The sequence below is a fragment of the Carcharhinus amblyrhynchos genome, chromosome 10, assembly GCF_965287045.1.
Source record: "Carcharhinus amblyrhynchos chromosome 10, sCarAmb.v2.hapA, whole genome shotgun sequence".
NCBI lineage: Eukaryota > Metazoa > Chordata > Chondrichthyes > Carcharhiniformes > Carcharhinidae > Carcharhinus > Carcharhinus amblyrhynchos.
The window spans coordinates 63,732,642-63,751,287 of record NC_137333.1 but is presented as its reverse complement, the minus strand read 5'-3'; the positions used below and the strand labels follow the sequence as shown (position 1 = coordinate 63,751,287).

Genomic DNA, 18,646 nt, shown 5'->3' with positions numbered 1-18,646 from the left:
TATTTTACCATTTAAATTCTAAATGCTGGGTGAACTTGAAACTGGGAGTGTTTCAGATCCAACTTTTAGACCCGTTCTCAGGCACCCCCATACATACTGCCCGAAAGAAAATCAGCGGTTCTGAATCACGCTGCAGAAGCCTGTGGGCAGGGCATAACACACCCAAAATCCTGCAGCTCCGATTGGCACCTCCAACTATGCATGTTCAGGAAAAGAAAAATAGAAAAACACTCCCCTACCAGATCCCTCCCGGGCCAGATAATGCCTTCCCATAGCCCTGACAGACATTGCCTCACCCCACATTAATGACCCCCTTATCTCCCTAACCCCCTGCTATCCAGACTGATCACGGCAGCCCCCTGCCCCCCCCACTCTTGCTCCCCACCAAATCACACGCACAGTTGTAGCTGACTCCCCCTCCCTAAGCAGAGGTAGAGTAGCAGAGGACCCCACCCCCCACCAATCTGAATGGAGCCTTCTGACCCCACCTCTCACTGATCTGAGTGGAGCCATCTGACCCATGGCCCTCCCCATCGATTTGTGTGGTGGCCATTTTTGGCCTTTGGTATGAGGGGGAGGGGGGGGGGGCGGGCACAGTCTGCACTACTAGCCTCACGCCTGACTTTACCAAGCTTTTCGCACCCACAAATGGGTGCAACTTGATGGTAAAATCAGGCCCAGTGAAAGGATTGTATATATGTGCAAGCATACGTCATGCCAACAAATTATGTTATCAAGGGGCAGCATGTGGAATGAGTAAGATGAAGGAGCCATTCCCAGAAATACATTACACTTGAACTTAGAGATTTTGAGGAAATGCATCCAAAATTCATAAATGGTGTAAGTATTATAATACAGCCCCAGGAGAGTATTATTGTTGCCTTTGCTATTCCCTCAAACAACACCCTGTTACTATTTTTAGAAAGGGAATCTCATACTAGAATGTTCAGCTTGTTAGAATTTTTGCAAATTACAGACAAAACATTCAAAAATTAAAACAACAAAATGCTGAACTATGTAAGAATGCAATGAATTTATAACTGGGAATGACAGATAAATTAAACAGTTTTATGTATACAGTTAGCTGGAAAGCATTTACATATAACAAAGTTACATTATAGTCATCAACAAAGTCATTCAGTTTCAGCTCTGATCAGCAAATTAATCTTCTTCTGGGAAAATAGAGCACAATTTTGGAACAGAAATTAGCAGGAAACTCTAATCTTTAAATTGCAAACAAAACTACCCTCATGAAAAGAAATTACGCACCAAAATCTTTACAGTCTATTATCTGAGTTCATATAAGCTGTAGTATTTTGCATGCTGATTCTTCATTTCTTGCAGCTTCTCTAAGTAGTCATCTCACAAACTGTTAACACAATGTGCTACTAAATTTGTCAATGAAGATTGAATTTAAATTAACACAAGTCAAAAGAAACTCCAATATTTTCATCTCTAATAGTCTGCTTTATATACAAGACAAAATTCGTATTAAACATGCAGCAAGATTACCTGCACTCTAAAGTAGACTTGATTTTAGTTTGGCAGGTTTTCATACTATATAGGACATTCACTAAAAGTCTGCAAATAGTTGGCTTTCAAAGACCATGCTGTCACAAGGACAGAATGTGTCTTAAATGATGTCTTACATTATAGGTACAGATTTCATCATGAAGAAAATAGGCAAAACATTGAATACTATTGGAGTTATCATGCTAAAGAACTCATGTTCAATTCTAAAATCCCACAAAATATTTATATAACAAAAATATTGGTACATTAGAGTTAATAGCCTTGTTTTATTAGAGAATCCAACAATCAGTTGTAAATTACAACTATGTGAGATTGCTTATGAATGAAAAAATGTATATGAACTACAGTTGAACATCTACTTACAACCTGCATTGACAAGAAACTTTGAGAGTAATCTATACATTTCTTATTTTGCACATGTACAGTCTGCTCCTTCCCTATTCCAGTTGAGAAATGATCAGAGGCTCGTCACAGAAAGTAACAGCTATTGGTAATCAATTGAGTACACAATGTCAGAATAAAAGTAGCTCATCAGAGTGAAAATTGACTTATTTAGGAAGTTATAGACATATTTAAGCAAAGGAGAAAACCGTCAAGAGACCCAGCATCTTGCTGTTCTCACACACTTTCCAATTCTTTGATGCTGAGGATGATGGGCAGCAAATTGAGCACCGAACCTTTTGGCCAACATCAGTCAGTGGCTCATGGAAATCCAGGAAAAGGAAGGTGAAATGAGATAAGCTTCATGTCTATAGATAAAAGCAATAAAAAAATTACAGAATAATCTTCATATCCCACTTGTGCCACCTGTAGGAATACATTTCCAGAAAACATAAAGGAATAAAGTACATAGTATATACTTAAAAGTAATCAATTTGATTCCTCGACTGAAAAAACTCAAAGTATACTGGTATAATTTTTATACAACCATAAAAAAGTGTAATATAATCTTTTTTAAAAATATATTCAACAGCCTTTGAATTTCCAGAAACCCACATCATCTTTACTTTACCAAGAGTGCAAATCCTTCAATCCTTTCAGTAAGCAACACTTTGATTTTGCTACATTTTCCAACATGGTTTACTTTTGGTGTTGATTTATTCAATTTAGATTACTGATTGATCATAAAAGTTAAACAAATTCAAATATACAGTTGATCCCAGTAAACACATGACATGAATTGGCCAAGAACCTCGATACTGGTATGATGATACATGTAATCCCATTACCACTGGAATTCTATGCTTTCATATATCAAATAGGCTTAAATTTGCAACTCTAAATATATACAAAGTCAAGAAGTTCTTGTAAGCTCAATTTCAAATACCTATAAACAATTTTTACATTCTATTAGCCTTTTAAACATGTTACAATATTTAGTTCTAGAAATGACAACTTTAGTTGAATAACTCTTCCTATATTCAAATTATCGCTTCCATAACATAATTTTTGTACAACTCCAAAAAAATTAGAACATCTTATAACAGTACATAAAATGCTTAACGTGCTTAGTTGTCATCACTAAATATTAACATTGCTTTCACATTATTGGAATAAAATTAATCTTGAATTTAAACTTAAAGACAATAAACTTTCTGTGCAAGTCACTTTATAATTTCTCTTTCCAGTTGCAAGTTCTTTTCAAAATTAAAGAAAATAGCAAATGCTGAGTGAAAAACAGCATTTGCAAGCAAAATATTAAATATTGTAGATGAATGACTTTTGAGAATAAGTTGGTCATAAGGCAGGTGTGCTCTCCATAAAGCCAACAACTGTCTTTTCTTCATGAAAAGGTTGGAATGTCAACTTAAATATCTTGTCCCATTGATCTTTATCCGAGTCCAGACCAGCCATGAAAGTACGAAACCCAACCTGATGACCGTGAAGTGCTTTCAACTTCTCCTAAAGACAGAACAAAAATTAACATAATTATGACACCTTCAAATTAGGTGAAAACTATGCAAATTGGAAGGGAAACAAAGAAAGTTGCACAATTTCAAGTTTTTTTTGGTTGAACAGAAAAAACTATTCAGCATGTACTTATCAGTTCATAATGCAAAATTCTTAGTCTAGCAAGTGGGTGACACACTTGCAAACAACAAAGCTTTAGTATTGGCTGATTGGAAATGTATAATTCCAGGATTCTCTAATTGTCTCTGCCTCACTGCCCAACAGTTAGGGGGCAGTATGTGGTTTCTGCTTCAGGAAATCAATAAGTAATTGGTAAATTTTTACTGATATACAAGTTACCAAATAAAATTGTAAAATTTTATTATCAGCTTTTCCCAACTGTAAAATCTACTGTACCATTGACAAAAAAATCGCGTATGGGTTACTTCTGCCCTCCAGCCAGTAGATGAGGGAGATTGCAGACTGATTTGCCTTCTCATCAACTTCCACTTGAAGTGAAGCACCTCTACAATAAAAGACTGAGAATTCACTGTGTAGGGAATAAATGTGAACCTCCTTTTTTACAGTCCAAGCACAGGTTAGCTACAAAGCTGACTTCTTTCAAGCCTTCAGACTGGTGAATTCAAATTTTAGAGTGTGCAAAACAAATTCCAGGTGATTAAATTTCTGAATTTTTGATTTATTATATGTTCCTTCTGTACCATACATACAAATAAAATAGACTTTCTGCAATAATAGCACGTTGGGTAGCTGATATTGTGTGACCGGTCAGCAGCCCCTGGGGATGAGTCAATGGTCTGGATTTTGCAGTAAAAATAGCAGGCTATCTGTAGTACCTATTCACTAAAAATTATATGTGAATATTTTATGACAATAAATCTTAATTATTACCAGAGCGCTTCTCTGGCAAAGAAGAGACTTTGAGTGAAACTCAATACTTTCTAAGTATCGAGTTTCATTTCCTCAGGTTTTAGTAGATTTGCAAAAAAAATGAAGTGTGGGTGAATTTTCAAAACAAATAATGAAGTATCATCTTGGGTGGGAAACCTGGTGCAATTCCCCCTGGCTCAGGTGGTGCAATCCTGATCTTCCAACATGGTCATTTTTTTTGCAGGGGGCATATTTTGCATCAACAAAAGGGACAGGATCTCAAGATGTTAACAAGTCCAGTTTCTCAGAGATCAAACGGCACCTTGATTGCAAATTATTTTTAAAGACACCCCCCCCCCCCCCAAGTCAATCACCAGCATTGTCCCCCCTTCATATGAGTCAGCCCCCGCTGTGGGGTTGGCAATCTCCTGCGCCCCTAGCATTGCCATGTTGGCAGTGCCCAGCAATTTCCTTGACCATGTGGGGGACTAAACTGGCTTCTGAGACCCTTGCACAGTCATCACATATGTTTGCTGTTTTTGGAGACCAGTAGTGTTTCCTGCCAGGGTGGTAACACCAGATCTTCCCGGAGGATATGGCGATAAGATGATTTTGTATCTGTAAGTATATTTAAATATACGGTAATCTGGTTCATGCCCTAATGGGGAAACAGGGAAGATCATTCTGAGATTGCTCCATTGCAAATTCCATTATAGCCCACTCGAAGAGTTTCCAGCCATTATGGGATTTGTCCATGCTCTGGACAGGGCTGGAAAATCATTCCCTGCATTTAAAAAAATATATTTTATGTTTCTTATTTCTCTTTCCTGTTAGTTTTTGTACATATTTCGCTGTTGAATTGATCATACTAATTTGTATTTCCTAATTCAGATATTACAGTGCTCAGTTTCAATTCTCAGATCTGATCTATTAAGGAGTTACACAGTTGTTTGTCATGTTCACACAGATCCAAGATACTCAGCAGAGGTCTGTGCACCCAAACAACTTTCTAATTACTGCAAGTTTGATTGCAAAAGCCCATTAAAATTCTGTGGGTAAGTGTAAATGTAATGCTTGGTTGGTGTTGCTCCTTTACTTCTGACAGCTCACCACAAAATACTTCCTAATAAGATGCTGGAGAGATTAGAAAGAAATTATTTCATCTATAAGTGGGTCAATAACCAGAGGGCACACAGAACATAGAAAAATTACAGCACAAACAGGCCCTACGGCCCACAAGCTGCACCAAACATATCTCTAGGCTTACCTATAACCCTCAATCTTATTAAGTCCCATGTACTCCCAGAAATCTCTTAAAAGACCCTATCGAATCCACCGCCACTACCACCGCCAGCAGCCGATTGCATACACCCACGCACTACCCTCAGTGAAAAACTTACCCTTGACATCGCCTCTGTACCTACTCCCCAGCACCCTAAACCTGTCTCTTCTTGTGGCAGCCATTTCAGCCCTGGGAAAAAGCCTCTGAGAATCCACCAATCAATACCTCTCATACACCTCTATCAGGACAAAGACAAAGAGGGAAGTGAGAAATCCTTTCAGAGGGTTAAGATTGTAACATATCATCTGAAAGTATGGTGGAAGTAGATTCTACAACAATTGTAGATAGTAAGATAGATTGTAGATAGATAGTAAGAGTTTTTATAAATATATAAAGAGGAGGAGGCTGGCTAGGGTGAATGTTGGACCATTAGAGGATGAGAGGGGGGCTTTAGTGGTGGGAGATGAGGAAATGGCTGAGGCCTTAAATAAGTTTTTTGCTTCGGTCTCCACGGAGGAGGACGCAAATAGTTTGCCGGGTATTAAAGATAGAAGGATGGTAGGAGTTGAGGGCTTGAATGCGATCACTGCCACTAGAGAGGTAGTGCTCAACAGACTAGCGGGACTGATGGTGGACAAGTCCCCAGGACCGGATGGAATGCATCCCAGGGTTCTGACGGAAATGGCAGAGGTGATAGTGGATGCCTTAGTGATTATTTTCCAAACCTCGCTGGATTCCGGGGAAGTGCCGGAAGACTGGAAAACGGCTAATGTTATACCGCTGTTTAAAAAGGGTAGCAGGCAAAAGGCAGAGAATTATAGGCCGGTTAGTTTAACGTCTGTTGTTGGAAAAATGCTTGAATCCGTCATCAAAGAAGAAATAGCGAGGCATCTTGAGAACAATTGTTTGATAGAGCAGACGCAGCACGGATTCGTTAAGGGGAAGTCGTGTCTGACGAATTTATTGGAATTCTTTGAGGATGTGTCTAGTGCGGTGGACGGAGGGGAACCGGTGGGTGTGGTGTTTCTCGATTTTCAGAAGGCATTTGATAAGGTGCCGCGCAAAAGGTTGTTACAGAAGGTTAGGGGGCATGGAGTTGGGGGTAAGGTGTTAGCGTGGATAGAGGATTGGCTGTCAAATAGGAGGCAGAGAGTAGGTGTCAATGGGCAGTATTCGGATTGGCGGTTGGTGACTAGTGGAGTGCCCCAGGGATCGGTGCTGGGGCCTCAGCTATTTACCATTTATATAGATGATCTGGAGGAGGGAGCTGAGTGTAGGGTGTCGAAATTTGCTGATGACACAAAGATAAGTGGAAAAGCAAATTGTGCAGAGGGATCTAGATAGACTGAGCGAGTGGATGAAGACCTGGCAGATGGAATACAATGTTGGCAAGTGTGAGGTTATCCACTTTGGCAGGAATAATAGTAGGAGGGACTACTATTTAAAGGGCAAAAAGCTGCAGCATGCTACGATGTAGAGGGACCTGGGGGTCCTTGTGCATGAGTCACAAAAACCCAGCCTACAGGTGCGGTAGGTGATCAGGAAGGCAAATGGGATGCTGGCCTTCATAGCGAGGGGGATTGAATATAAAAGTAGGGAGGTCTTGCTGCAACTGTACAGGCCGCAGCTGGAGTACTGTGTGCAGTTTTGGTCGCCGCACTTGCGCAAGGATATTTTGGCCTTGGAGGGAGTGCAGAGGAGGTTCACTAGGCTGATACCAGAGTTGAGGGGGTTGAACTATGAAGAGAGGCTGAATAGACTGGGCTTGTACTCTTTGGAGTTTAGAAGGAGGAGGGGGGATCTTATTGAGACGTATAAGATGATGAAGGGGATGGATAGGGTAGAGGTGGAGAGGTTCTTCCCGCTCAGAAAGGACAGCAGGACTAGAGGGCACAGCCTCAAGATAAGGGGGGTGCAGTTTAGAACGGAGTTGAGGAGGAACTTCTTCATTCAAAGGGTGGTGAATCTCTGGAATTCTCTGCCCGTTGAAGTGGTGGAGGCTACCTCGCTAAATTTATTTAAGATGCAAGTAGATAGGTGTTTGGTAGGCAAGGGGATTAAGGGTTATGGGGAGAAAGCGGGAAAGTGGAACTGAGCCACTTCAGATCAGCCATGATCTTATCGAATGGTGAGGCAGGCTCGAGGAGCTAGATGGCCTACTCCTGCTCCTATTTCTTATGTTCTTATTTTCACACAGCAATCCAATATGTACTTGAAGTGTAAAAATTTGCAGAGTTTGGTAAAAAAGCTGGGTCTGCCTTTGAAAATAAACTTGACCTATTCACACAGTAAGTAGATCCATTTTAGAGGGATGTAAAACTGTTGGCTCTCGAATATCTGCAACGTCCAGTGCAAAAGTCAATGAAAAGCCTGTGAATGTTTGTGTAGCAAATGGCAAATGCAGTTTATCACTGAAAATCCAGGCCAATATTTGTAAGGGTACTATCGATAGAAAAGTTTGAAAATGATTGTTCACAAGTTGGGTGGAGTCCTTACTTATAGAAACCTCCAATGTGGACGTTTTAAGTTTCAAATTTTACCTTGAGCAATAGCAGCCAGCTTACTTTTCTCCTCTGGGCTCAGTTGTAGCATTGTGTCAATTACTGGGAGAAGGCTTTGCCTCTCACTGCCTGCATTTAGGAATATGAACTTTAACATAACATTCTTCAAATACTCCAGGTTTGCGATAGACTTCTCACGTTCCTGGTTCCTTTCTAGCCTTCTCACTTCACTTTTCAGCAGCTGTGTAGGAAAAGAACATTCTTTTAAACTGCATGTGGAGTTAGAACATAAAATCAGAAGGAACTTCCAATGAACTCAAGCATTCCACGGGTTATAACATTTGCTGTCATTTCACAAAGCCCCCTCACTGATTACAAGGCTGTTATTTCCACACTGGCAGAAGTCCAATTATAATGAAGACAATGGGTTTTTTTGACAAGTGAATTTGGCACTGCCATTTTAAAGGGCTTTCAATTTTTATTCAGGACAAAGTTTAAATAAAAATAAAACTTTATACTAATTGACTGAGCTCATTTCAGTCAGGTGAGCAATTGGGACATGGTAGGAACATCAAGTATTTCCACCCAATCACTAGCCAGGTGACTCCTCGTGGAATGTACCTGGGTGGCAGTGAGGTGATGAAACATCCAGTTCATTGATTCTGCCTGTGAATGACCCAAGAGAAAGGCTACCAAATTGTACTGAACAATTAGGAAAAGAAAGTAGGTCATATCAATTAATTATGGTGCTCTTCCTTAATATCTAAAGACATCTGTGTAAATCCTTTTTTATTCACTCATGGGACATGGATGTCACTGGCTCGCCAGCATTTATTGCCCATCAGTAATTGCCCTTGCCTGGCAGTTGAGAGACAACCACATTGCTGTGGCTCTGGAATCACATGTAGGCCAGACCAGGAACGGCTGGCAGATTTCCTTCCTAAAGGACATCAGTGAACTGATGGGTTTTTCCAACAATCAACAAAGGTTTCATGGTCATCAGTAGATTCTTAATTCCAGATGTATTTTATTGAATTCAAATTCCACCATCTGTCGTTCCATAGATCATTTGCCGAGTTTCTGGATTAATAGAATAGCAATAATACTACAAAGCCATAATACCACCTCAGCAAAAGCAATCTCCAAGTGTCAAAACCTTACCAACTCCTCAATCCAGGGTGTGCACCAATGTTTGCAGCAGGACCAGATATGGGCTGAATTATATGGGCCATGATGGTCTTGTGCCATAGAATCATAGAACCCTACAGTGCAGGATCAGGCCCTTCGGCCTATCAAGTCTGCACCGACCACAATCCCACCTAGGCCCTATCCCCATATCCCTACACATTTACCCGCTAACCCCTCTAACCTACACATCCCAGGACACTAAGGGGCAATTTTAGCATGGCCAATCAACCTAACCTGCACATCTTTGGACTGTGGGAGGAAACCCACACAGACACGAGGAGAATGTGCAATCTCCACATAGACAGTGACCCAAGCCGGGAATTAAACCCAGGTCCCTGGAGCTGTGAAGCAGCAGTGCTAACCACCGTGCTACCGTGCCCCCAGCTAAAACATCAGGAGTGAGGTAGGGAGCAGGGTAGTCCTCCCAGGAGAAGAGCAGCTGCCTTGTAGTCAGTTAATGACCAAGTAGCCATTAATAGGCTGGAGGTGGGATTTCTGCCCTCAGACAGAAAGTCCTGTCTTGGAGAACTGCCAACTACAGGCCAACAGCTCTCAATGTACTGCAGCACCAGCTGTGATGACAAATACTGGTTCTGCACCTGGGCGATAAGGTGTGCTGTGAATGGATCAGGACTTTGCAAATGTTTGGGGTTGGCGCTAGGGTTTCAGAGGCCACTGGGAGGAGCAAGCTGGCCAGGAGCATGCAAGCTCATCCCCAAAATTTACATGGGGATATAGAGAGCTAACCCTCAGAGTATAATCCAGCCATCTGCTGAGTAATTTTGAAAACCTTACATTTTGTGTAAATTGGTTCAGAATTTTACCACATTCAAAATCCATAGCATTAGAAAAACTTAATACAAAAACTGTAGCTTAAATTCTTAACAATTAAAATAACTACCAAGCTTCAGAGCAACATGAAAAAAATATTGATTTTACATTTTTTGCTTTCTATTGACATTTTCGAGTAAATATTCAAGCCCAAGAAGCAATTCAGAGAAAAGCCAAGAGATTAATCCTAAATATCAGAGGACCAATTACATATATAAAAAAAAAAATCAGAAAATCTTAACCTGTCAATTTTTAAGAGACTGATCTATGGTGATCTACGAGTGAAAAGGATACACATGGCTTAGAAATTAATCAAAGATGACCCAGATCTCACCTAATGGAAATCAAATGTAAAACTGATGTTGGCAAGATCTTTAGGGATTTATTTATGCAAAAAACAAAAACCCTGGAAATTATTTAAGAAACCCTTTGAAGCACTGATTGGATGAATTAAGTTGGGATGAATGTCATTTCTTGTGGCTTGTGCAAAATCCTTAGAATCAGCTGGACAAAGCAAGACTCAATTAATTTGTCTACAGGGAAATTGGAGTAGGAATCTGGTGTTGGCAACAAGAAAGTGAAACACCAGAGAGAACAGGCCAGGTTGGATAAGGACTGGATGGAGGATGGAATGACAGTACCACACAGAATTTCAGTGAACAGATGAGAAAACAACAAAGCCTCGTGGACTGTGGCTAATTGTAGGTGGATAGAATTATAGGAACATAGGAGGAGTAGTAGGTGATTCAGCCTCTCAAGCCTGCTCCTCTATTCAACTAGGTCATAGTAATCGTCTATTTCAATGTCCATTTTCCCATGGTGTCCCCATATCCCTCAATGTCATTCGTCTTTAGAAATCTATTGATTTCTGTCTAGCACATACTCAATGACTAAGGTTCCACAGCTCTCTGGGGTAGAGAATTCCAAAGCTTCATGATTTCTTCAGGGAAGATGTTGCTCCTCATCTCAGCCCTAAATGGCTTGCCACCTATTCTAAGACTGTCCCCCTGGTTCGAGGTCAGAGGTAACATTCATCTGCAGTGACCTGGTTTCGCCCCTTATGAATTTTGTAAATTTCAATGAGATCAGTTCTCATTTTCCAAAACACTAAATAATACAGGCCCAGTTTCCTCAATCTCTCCTTATAGAACTATCCTGCCATCCCAGGAATTAGTCTAAGTGAACTTTTGCTGTGCTCTGTCTGTCGCATGTGTATTCTTCCTTAGGTAAAGGGACTATAATTGTACACAATACTACAAGTACAGAATAACCAAGGTTCTAGACAATCAAAGCAAGACATCTTTACCCCCCTTACTCAAATTCTCGTGATTAAAGCAAACATACCATTGCCTTCATAACTGCTTGCCGCACCTGTATTTTAACTTTCAGTGACTTATTGAGGTCCCTTTGGTCATCAACGTTTCCTAGTTGTTCACCATTTAGAAATACTCCGCACATCCGTTCCTACTATCAAGTTGAATTTACCATGTTATATTCCATCTGCCATGTTCTTCGCCACCCATTAAACCTGTCCAAATCTACTTGAAACCTCTTCGCATCATCTTCATAACACATATTCCCACCTGATTTTGTGAAACCCCTTCTCATTCTTATCTGATTTGTGCCATATGTTGAAAGACATCTATTGTAATAGACTGCAGCTTCTAGGTTTAAACTAACTTTAGCAGACACAAATACACATCTGATCACTTAATCTTAAAAGTCAACCCACTTGTATATGATTCCGTCTCCTATACAAGTTAAATTCATTAAAGAACTAAAATTTAAGTTTATGCTCCCTGAACAAATTCCAGTGACCAGATAATGCATTTAATTAATCACTTTAGTGCTCCATCCCACTGTCTGTACACACCCACCGTAATTTGTTCCGTAAGGATGGCATTGGTGGCTTCAGTTTCACGTAGTAGCCCATTTAAATGTTCAATGCTCTTAGTAGCTGTGTTTAATTTCTGTATTATTTCTTCCTTGGTTGGTTCTGGCTGCCATTGAGGAACATCTGCAAACCAGCAATGTGATAGTGAGAACAGTTTTCCAGTTAACCTATTATACAAATATTTTAGTTATTTTTCTTAAGCCTTTTTCTGAGAAAAGAAAACCAGTAGTGGTTCCCTAAATCTTTAATTCCAAATCAATTATGATGAGCAGGTCTTTAAGTTGCAATTTTACACTTTTCCCAATTTCCTTCCTCTATAACTTATACTGATGTTGAATGAGGGAGAAAGCACATGATGTGTTTCTAGATCTAAACTCCAGGAAATATAGTACGAGGCCCCAAATGGTTCTTCCTCAAGTCTGTCTTTTTTTTGTTGAGAAAATGTTTGCCTTCTTTTGCAGTTTTAAGAGGTAAAGAATGCTGTTGCATACCAATCATTTTAAGATAAGCAATTCAGTTTTATAAAAACTTTTACAAACGCACAAATAATCATTCTAGATTTAAATAATTGCCAGTTGGTAGGTTTTCATGGTGATTTCCCTTTATGATACCATGAAAATAGTTAGAGAAAATACAAGAATAAGTTAATGGCCTTAAATCATTTGACCATTTTTAATGTCTGATATATACAAATATATTAGCCTAATAAGGCAAGTTAACATACTACATCTGTTGCAAATTCACAACTGTCTACCAACCTAACATAGTCTCGGGGGAAGTGAGCAATTGCTCAAGAGATGCAACTTGGGTATTGGTAGAAGATACAGACTCTGTTTCAGTCATCTCCATTCCTTCTCCTTCTCCACGGTCAATGGAATTTATATCTAACACTGATGTGTCCAGGTTTCGTCGGTCACGCAAAATTTTCCCAGATGGCTCAAGTGATGGAGGATCTTGGGCAAGAGACAAAAAAAGGATTAAAAAAAAAACACACTGTTTCTTCCACATGCTAATATGTAAAATGAGAAAATGAAGTGCTGCTTGTAACAGTAAATGGATACTATGGAAATTCATGCAAGATATGTGGGGTGACATTGTAAAGGAGTCATTTTTATCCTCTCAGTAAAGGGCATAGTATAGAATCAGAATATATTAGCTTTGTTTCTTTTGTAAAATCAGAAATTACACTGGCAATGGAGTAAATATTCTTCTATATTAATTTAAGCATTAAATACCTATCATCACACTATCTGTAATATTTGGTTGAATGGGGCATTTATTTTATTTGTTCTTGGGACTTGGACATTGCTGAGAAGGCCAACATTTACTGCCTAGCTGTAATTACCTTTGAGGTGTGATGAGCCAATGTTTCGAACCACTGCAGTCCTTGTGGAAGGCATAACCACAGTGCTGTTGGGGAGAGAGTTCCAGGATTTTGTCCCAAGAACAATAAAGGAAAGGCAATATATCTCCAAGTCAGGATGGAGTGTGAGATGACAGGAACTTGCACATGGTGGTATTGCCATTCGCCTCCTGATCTTATTCTTTGAAATGGTAGAGCCCACAGTGTTGGAAGGTATAGTCAGTCAAAGATTTCTTGGCAAGTTGCTGCAGTGCATCTTGTGGATGACACATACCACTGCCACAGTATGTTAGTGGCAGATGGAATTAATATTCAAGTAGGTAGATGGAGTGCCAATTAAGAGGGCTGTTTGCGATGGATGACACTGAGCTTTGAGTGTTGTTGGAGTTGCACTCATCCAGGCAAATGGAAAATACTCCATCACAGAATTATCTCATGTTTTTTAGATAGTGGCAGGTTTTGGGAAGTGGACAGACTTTACGGTGTCAGAGGCATGCTATTCCCTGCGGAATTCCCAGCGTGTGACTGGCTCTTGCAACCACATCACTTATGTGGTTGGTCCAATTAAGTTCCTAGTCAGTAGTAACCCTCAGGATGTTTTACTGCAGCAGTTTCGATATGCAAAGAATACAACTGCACATAGATAACTTTAAGATATGCAATTCAGTTGTGATTACTTTTATAATGTATGGAATCGCCATTCTAAAGATTGAAATAACTAGCTATTTAATATGTCTTGAGGATACTTTACTATAAAAAATTAAACAGAATAAACTGAAAATAGTGAAATAGTTTTCAATAAAGTAACCAGAAGGAAAGACGACATGATGGCCACAAATCTTTTTATATTTTTATATCAATTGCATATAATAAATTAGTCTAATAAGAAAAGTTAAAATAACCACCATCTAAATCTATTGTAAATTCACTGCCAACAGCCAATCTAACTTAGCCTTAGGGAAAGCAGTGTGGGAATCAATAATGATAATGTTGTTAATGTTAAGGGACATGGTCATTGCTTGGCACTTGTATGGCATAAATGTCATCTATCACTTATCAAGCCAAGCTTGAAGGTACATTATGTCTTGCTGCATGTAGGCATGGATTCTTCATCACCTGAAAAGTCACGAATGGTATCTAACGTTGCAAACATTTATGAACGTCCCCACTTCTCAGCTTATGATTATTGACTAAGATGGCTGGGCCCAAAACACTACCCTAAGGAATTCCTGCAATGATGTCTACCTGGGACTGAGATGATTGGTCTCCAACAACTACTTTCATCTTCCTTTGTGCTACAATAGTGCAACCAGTAAAGTGTTTTTCCCAGTGACTTCAATCCTGCTAGGGCTCCTTGATGTCACATTTGACTATATACTGCATTGATAGCACAGGCGGTCTCTCCCATATCAGATTTACACCTCTACACTTAATTATTCCATTCAGGCACACTATTTGAGGCAAATAGCATAGCTGCCTTTAAGAGATAGCGATATAATCATATAAAAGGAGAATGTGTACAATAGAAACAATGGCATAGATAGGCCAGTTGGACAGAATTACAGTATATTTAATCTTCCTGGCATTTCTTCTCAAGTTGGCACTGTTCCGCTGTTTGATCTTTTAAGCACCTTATGGCTTGCAAGATGAACATGCCTCCCCTCACATGGCTTCATTCTCCAGTTCAGATACCTCATGGTCAGAAGAATAAACAGGTATTCCTACTGGTCAGTTGCTACGTGGTCCAAAGAGTAATCATGACCATTTTAAAACAATAAACGAGCTCTTACAAATATTCTGGTACATGTCTTCCCTAACTCTGGCCCAGTTGAACCCAGTCCATTATGCTCTGGGATTCAAGTAGTAGTGGGGTTACTGTCAGATAAGATCAACAAGAGAAAGACAAAATCTCAAGTACAAGAACAATTTTGAAATAAATTCTATGATGCTGTTATTTGAATGATAGCATAATAATAGGAGTTTTTAAAGAAATGGATAAAGGCAATCAAAAATATTTTAATTTGATGGAGTAGTTTGTCAATTAGAAGTGTTAATTTAAAATGCAAGTGGTAATGTTACTAAATAATGCAAAGCATGCAAAAAATAATAATTCGTTATTTGAAATCTATAACAAGTGGAAAGCTGTACTTCATATTTTTCAATTAGCTTTTAAACAAAAGCATTTCTACCTGATCTATAACATTTTCACAACTTAAGACAAGTCAGTAGTATGTTTTGTAAGTAGCAAATAATATCAAAATAGACAACATTTCTTACATGAGAACCGATCTGAAATAATTACAAGTAGTTTTTCTCTCCTTTTAAATCAGCAGAGTATGGCCTCTAAATTAATCTAAAATGATGTGCTGTGTAATGTTTGCAATCTCACATTAATAGATGGTTGTTTCATATATTGAAACTCACTTGCTAAGTTGTTTTCAGCTTGAAGCTGGAAGATCTGTGCCTCCATTTCGGCTAATTGTTTCTGCAACATTTCAACCGTCTTTCTGTGATCTTCTTGCAGGTGCCGGATTTGGTCACGGAAGCTTTGGTGCGCTGCGTCATTCTGGGCCGTCATCTGACTCACAATTTGAGCATGCTCCGATTTCAGCAGTACATTTTCAGACTGCACACAGCAAAGTCTGCAAAGCAATATTTAATAGCAATGTGACAACTTCACCTCACTGCAATTGTGAAACATTACATAAAACTACCATATAAAATTCTGAGCTGGATTCCTCCCCGTGCATTAAGGTAGATAGGCAAGAGACTACTCTCCTAGCTTCTGTTCATATTATGAGGGTGCATAACAGTGGCAACATCTCTCAATTTTCTTAATATATTTTGGTTGAAATTCCTAGGCTGAATTGAGGAATTCACCACATCCAGATTTATTAACATATGCTGAGGTACCATTAAACTCTAGCAATGCCTAAATAAATCAAGAGTGCTCATAATGTAATTTGTTGTGCAACTGGTATGAAATATTGTATTAGTTTAGACAATGCAAAATATATAAAAATCTTAAACTAAGATTCATAATTTGATTATGATCTGGGTTAAAATTAACTCAAAGCCTAAAAAAGGAATCATTTTATAAATTTGTATGCTTGCATGTAAACATCAATAATATATATTCCTAGATGATATTTCATTTTATAAACTACATACTTCTGTAACACAATCACTTGTAGTGACTTCCAAATGTATCTAATAGAGGTTGCTAATGCAAAATGTTGTCAGGTCTCACTTTTAAAATAAGTCATTATTAAATAATTCATAATTTTTTAAACAGTAGGCTTTTCATATGCAACACAGAAACATTATAATGTTATAATTGTAAACAACAGTGGGACAAATGGGTAAAGACAAAAAGGTTGAAAATTAGTTTCATGAAGCATGTCTGAACACCCCATGTTTCCTTTGTGATAAGCAAAATTGAGTATAGTACCTGTAATTTATTCATAACAAGTTTGATCATGTGCGGATTTGACTGGTTTGTGAAAATATTTTTTCAAATTCATTTACATTAACATTTTAAAAATCATATTGCAGCACCTTAGTGCTTAAAATAAGCACCAAAAATAGCTCTTGCAGTATTTAAGTTGCAACTCCAGATTTACCAGATACTTAAGTACTTTTTTTTTTATACAGTTGTAAATACTTGAAATTAGTAATTACAATACTTATACCTATTTAAGAACTACTTGAGGAGCTTGAAAAACAATAAAAAAGACGTACTTTTCTCGAATCTCAGCCTCTTTGGACACAGTTTCCTGCAGAATCTTGTTATGTCGTTCCAACAGCATATCATGCTCCAACTGTAGAGCTTGCAACTCACCCACATTGACTTGTAGGTTGCACTGAGTCTCCTGTAACTTTGCCTTCAGCTGGTCGACAACCTTTTGGAGATGTTCTCTGAAGCAAAAAAAAGTTTACCTTTATTCAGCACAATCACATCTGACTGGCACATTTGTGTAATTAATCGGGCGTAAATGATCAAACTGAGTAGTGCATAAGTTTTATTGGGATAATTTGTGAACTTTGGGCTATGTTGTTAAATTTGGCATATCTTTACTTGCAAAATACTGTCATGTAACTTTAACAAAGAACATGTAGGTCTGTTGGGAGTGAACTGAAGTTCTAACTAAGTCTAGCTTTGCAGCAAAGAAGCCAAAGCTACAATGCTGATTGACCAGGAAAGTAGCTTGAGAACTAGATGTTCTAGGGCCATTGGTCAAAGGTACTAGTAATGGTTTAGAATGTTTCAAGGATCCATCAAAGATACAAATTAAGGTTAGATTGGTTTGGAGATGCTGGTAGCATTCTTCCCATTGATCAAGAGTTGCATTTATCAGGTTAGAAGTTGTACAAAAATAGGGATGTATCAATGAGATTTTTGCATTTGTCACAATACATTTGTTGGTGGGCATCAAAGATCAAGCATCAGATCAAGCCCAAGATGGGGTGCAATACCTTGTCAGCTTAGATCTTGTGTCTTTTTTGTGGGAGCCATGAATTGGATTCAATTGGATTTTGATTTTTGGAGCAAGCAAGGAATAGTTTTGGGTCCTCCTGTCCACGCAGAGTTAAGAATGGAGTAAAAAATATTATCAAGAGAGTTAGGAGTAGGTCAGTTGCTGGGAGATCATTTGTCAGGAGTAAGGGGCACTTGCTAACATTTACGTAGGGCATTTTTCACAGGCTGCTGTAAGAACCTAGTATTAAGCCTATTTACTGATTAGAATAGCATAGGGCTGAGGATTATCATAAAAATGCAATATTAGTGATCAGTGGATCCAGAATAAGCAGAATTGCCAGGGCCTTGAGTGCAAATAGAAAATATTCATAGCCACTTAGCTGTCAAGAAATCATTCAGTCAAAGTCTAGTTTGGGAGAATCAGTAGTAAAATACAATCATAGTCTTTGTTAGAAAGCTGTGTCCAGTGAAATAGAGAGAGAATGAGAGAACACTTAGCAGGCAGCTGTGAAATATGTAGCTTCAGCAGTTAAGGTAGACTGGAAGCTGTGTGTTGAAGCAGCAGTCAGACCCAAGCTAAAATCTCAAAAGGATTTTGCGAGTCAAGAGATCAAGTTTAAGGAACTAAAAAGAGAAGACCCTAGAAGTCTGAGGATTCATGAAAAAGACAGGCTGACACACATGGAACTTATGGATCATACTTTGTCTCAACTAAATGAAATATTATATATCAATGGTTTAAATTTTTATTGTCTAATAAACCTAGTCAGTTTGCATTCTAAATTAGTGATTG

General features: G+C 38.7%; 1 protein-coding gene across 3 annotated transcripts in view; it reads right to left on the bottom strand.

The window, feature by feature from the left end:
* Positions 1 to 1,011: 1,011 nt before the first annotated feature.
* The window catches only part of gcc2 (GRIP and coiled-coil domain containing 2), a 59,264-nt gene continuing 41,629 nt past the window's right edge, over positions 1,012 to 18,646 (bottom strand). For 2 of the 3 annotated variants that reach the window (XM_080197182.1, XM_080197185.1), the window contains 6 exons: positions 17,115 to 17,291; positions 15,798 to 16,015; positions 12,769 to 12,963; positions 11,994 to 12,133; positions 8,137 to 8,338; positions 1,012 to 3,435 (listed from right to left, as the gene is read on the bottom strand). In XM_080197182.1, the coding sequence (XP_080053308.1) occupies positions 3,365 to 3,435; positions 8,137 to 8,338; positions 11,994 to 12,133; positions 12,769 to 12,963; positions 15,798 to 16,015; positions 17,115 to 17,291 (1,003 nt within the window). In that variant the 3' untranslated portion in view covers positions 1,012 to 3,364. The remainder of the gene's footprint in view (positions 3,436 to 8,136; positions 8,339 to 11,993; positions 12,134 to 12,768; positions 12,964 to 15,797; positions 16,016 to 17,114; positions 17,292 to 18,646) is intronic. The other variant, XM_080197184.1, reaches the window with a different exon arrangement.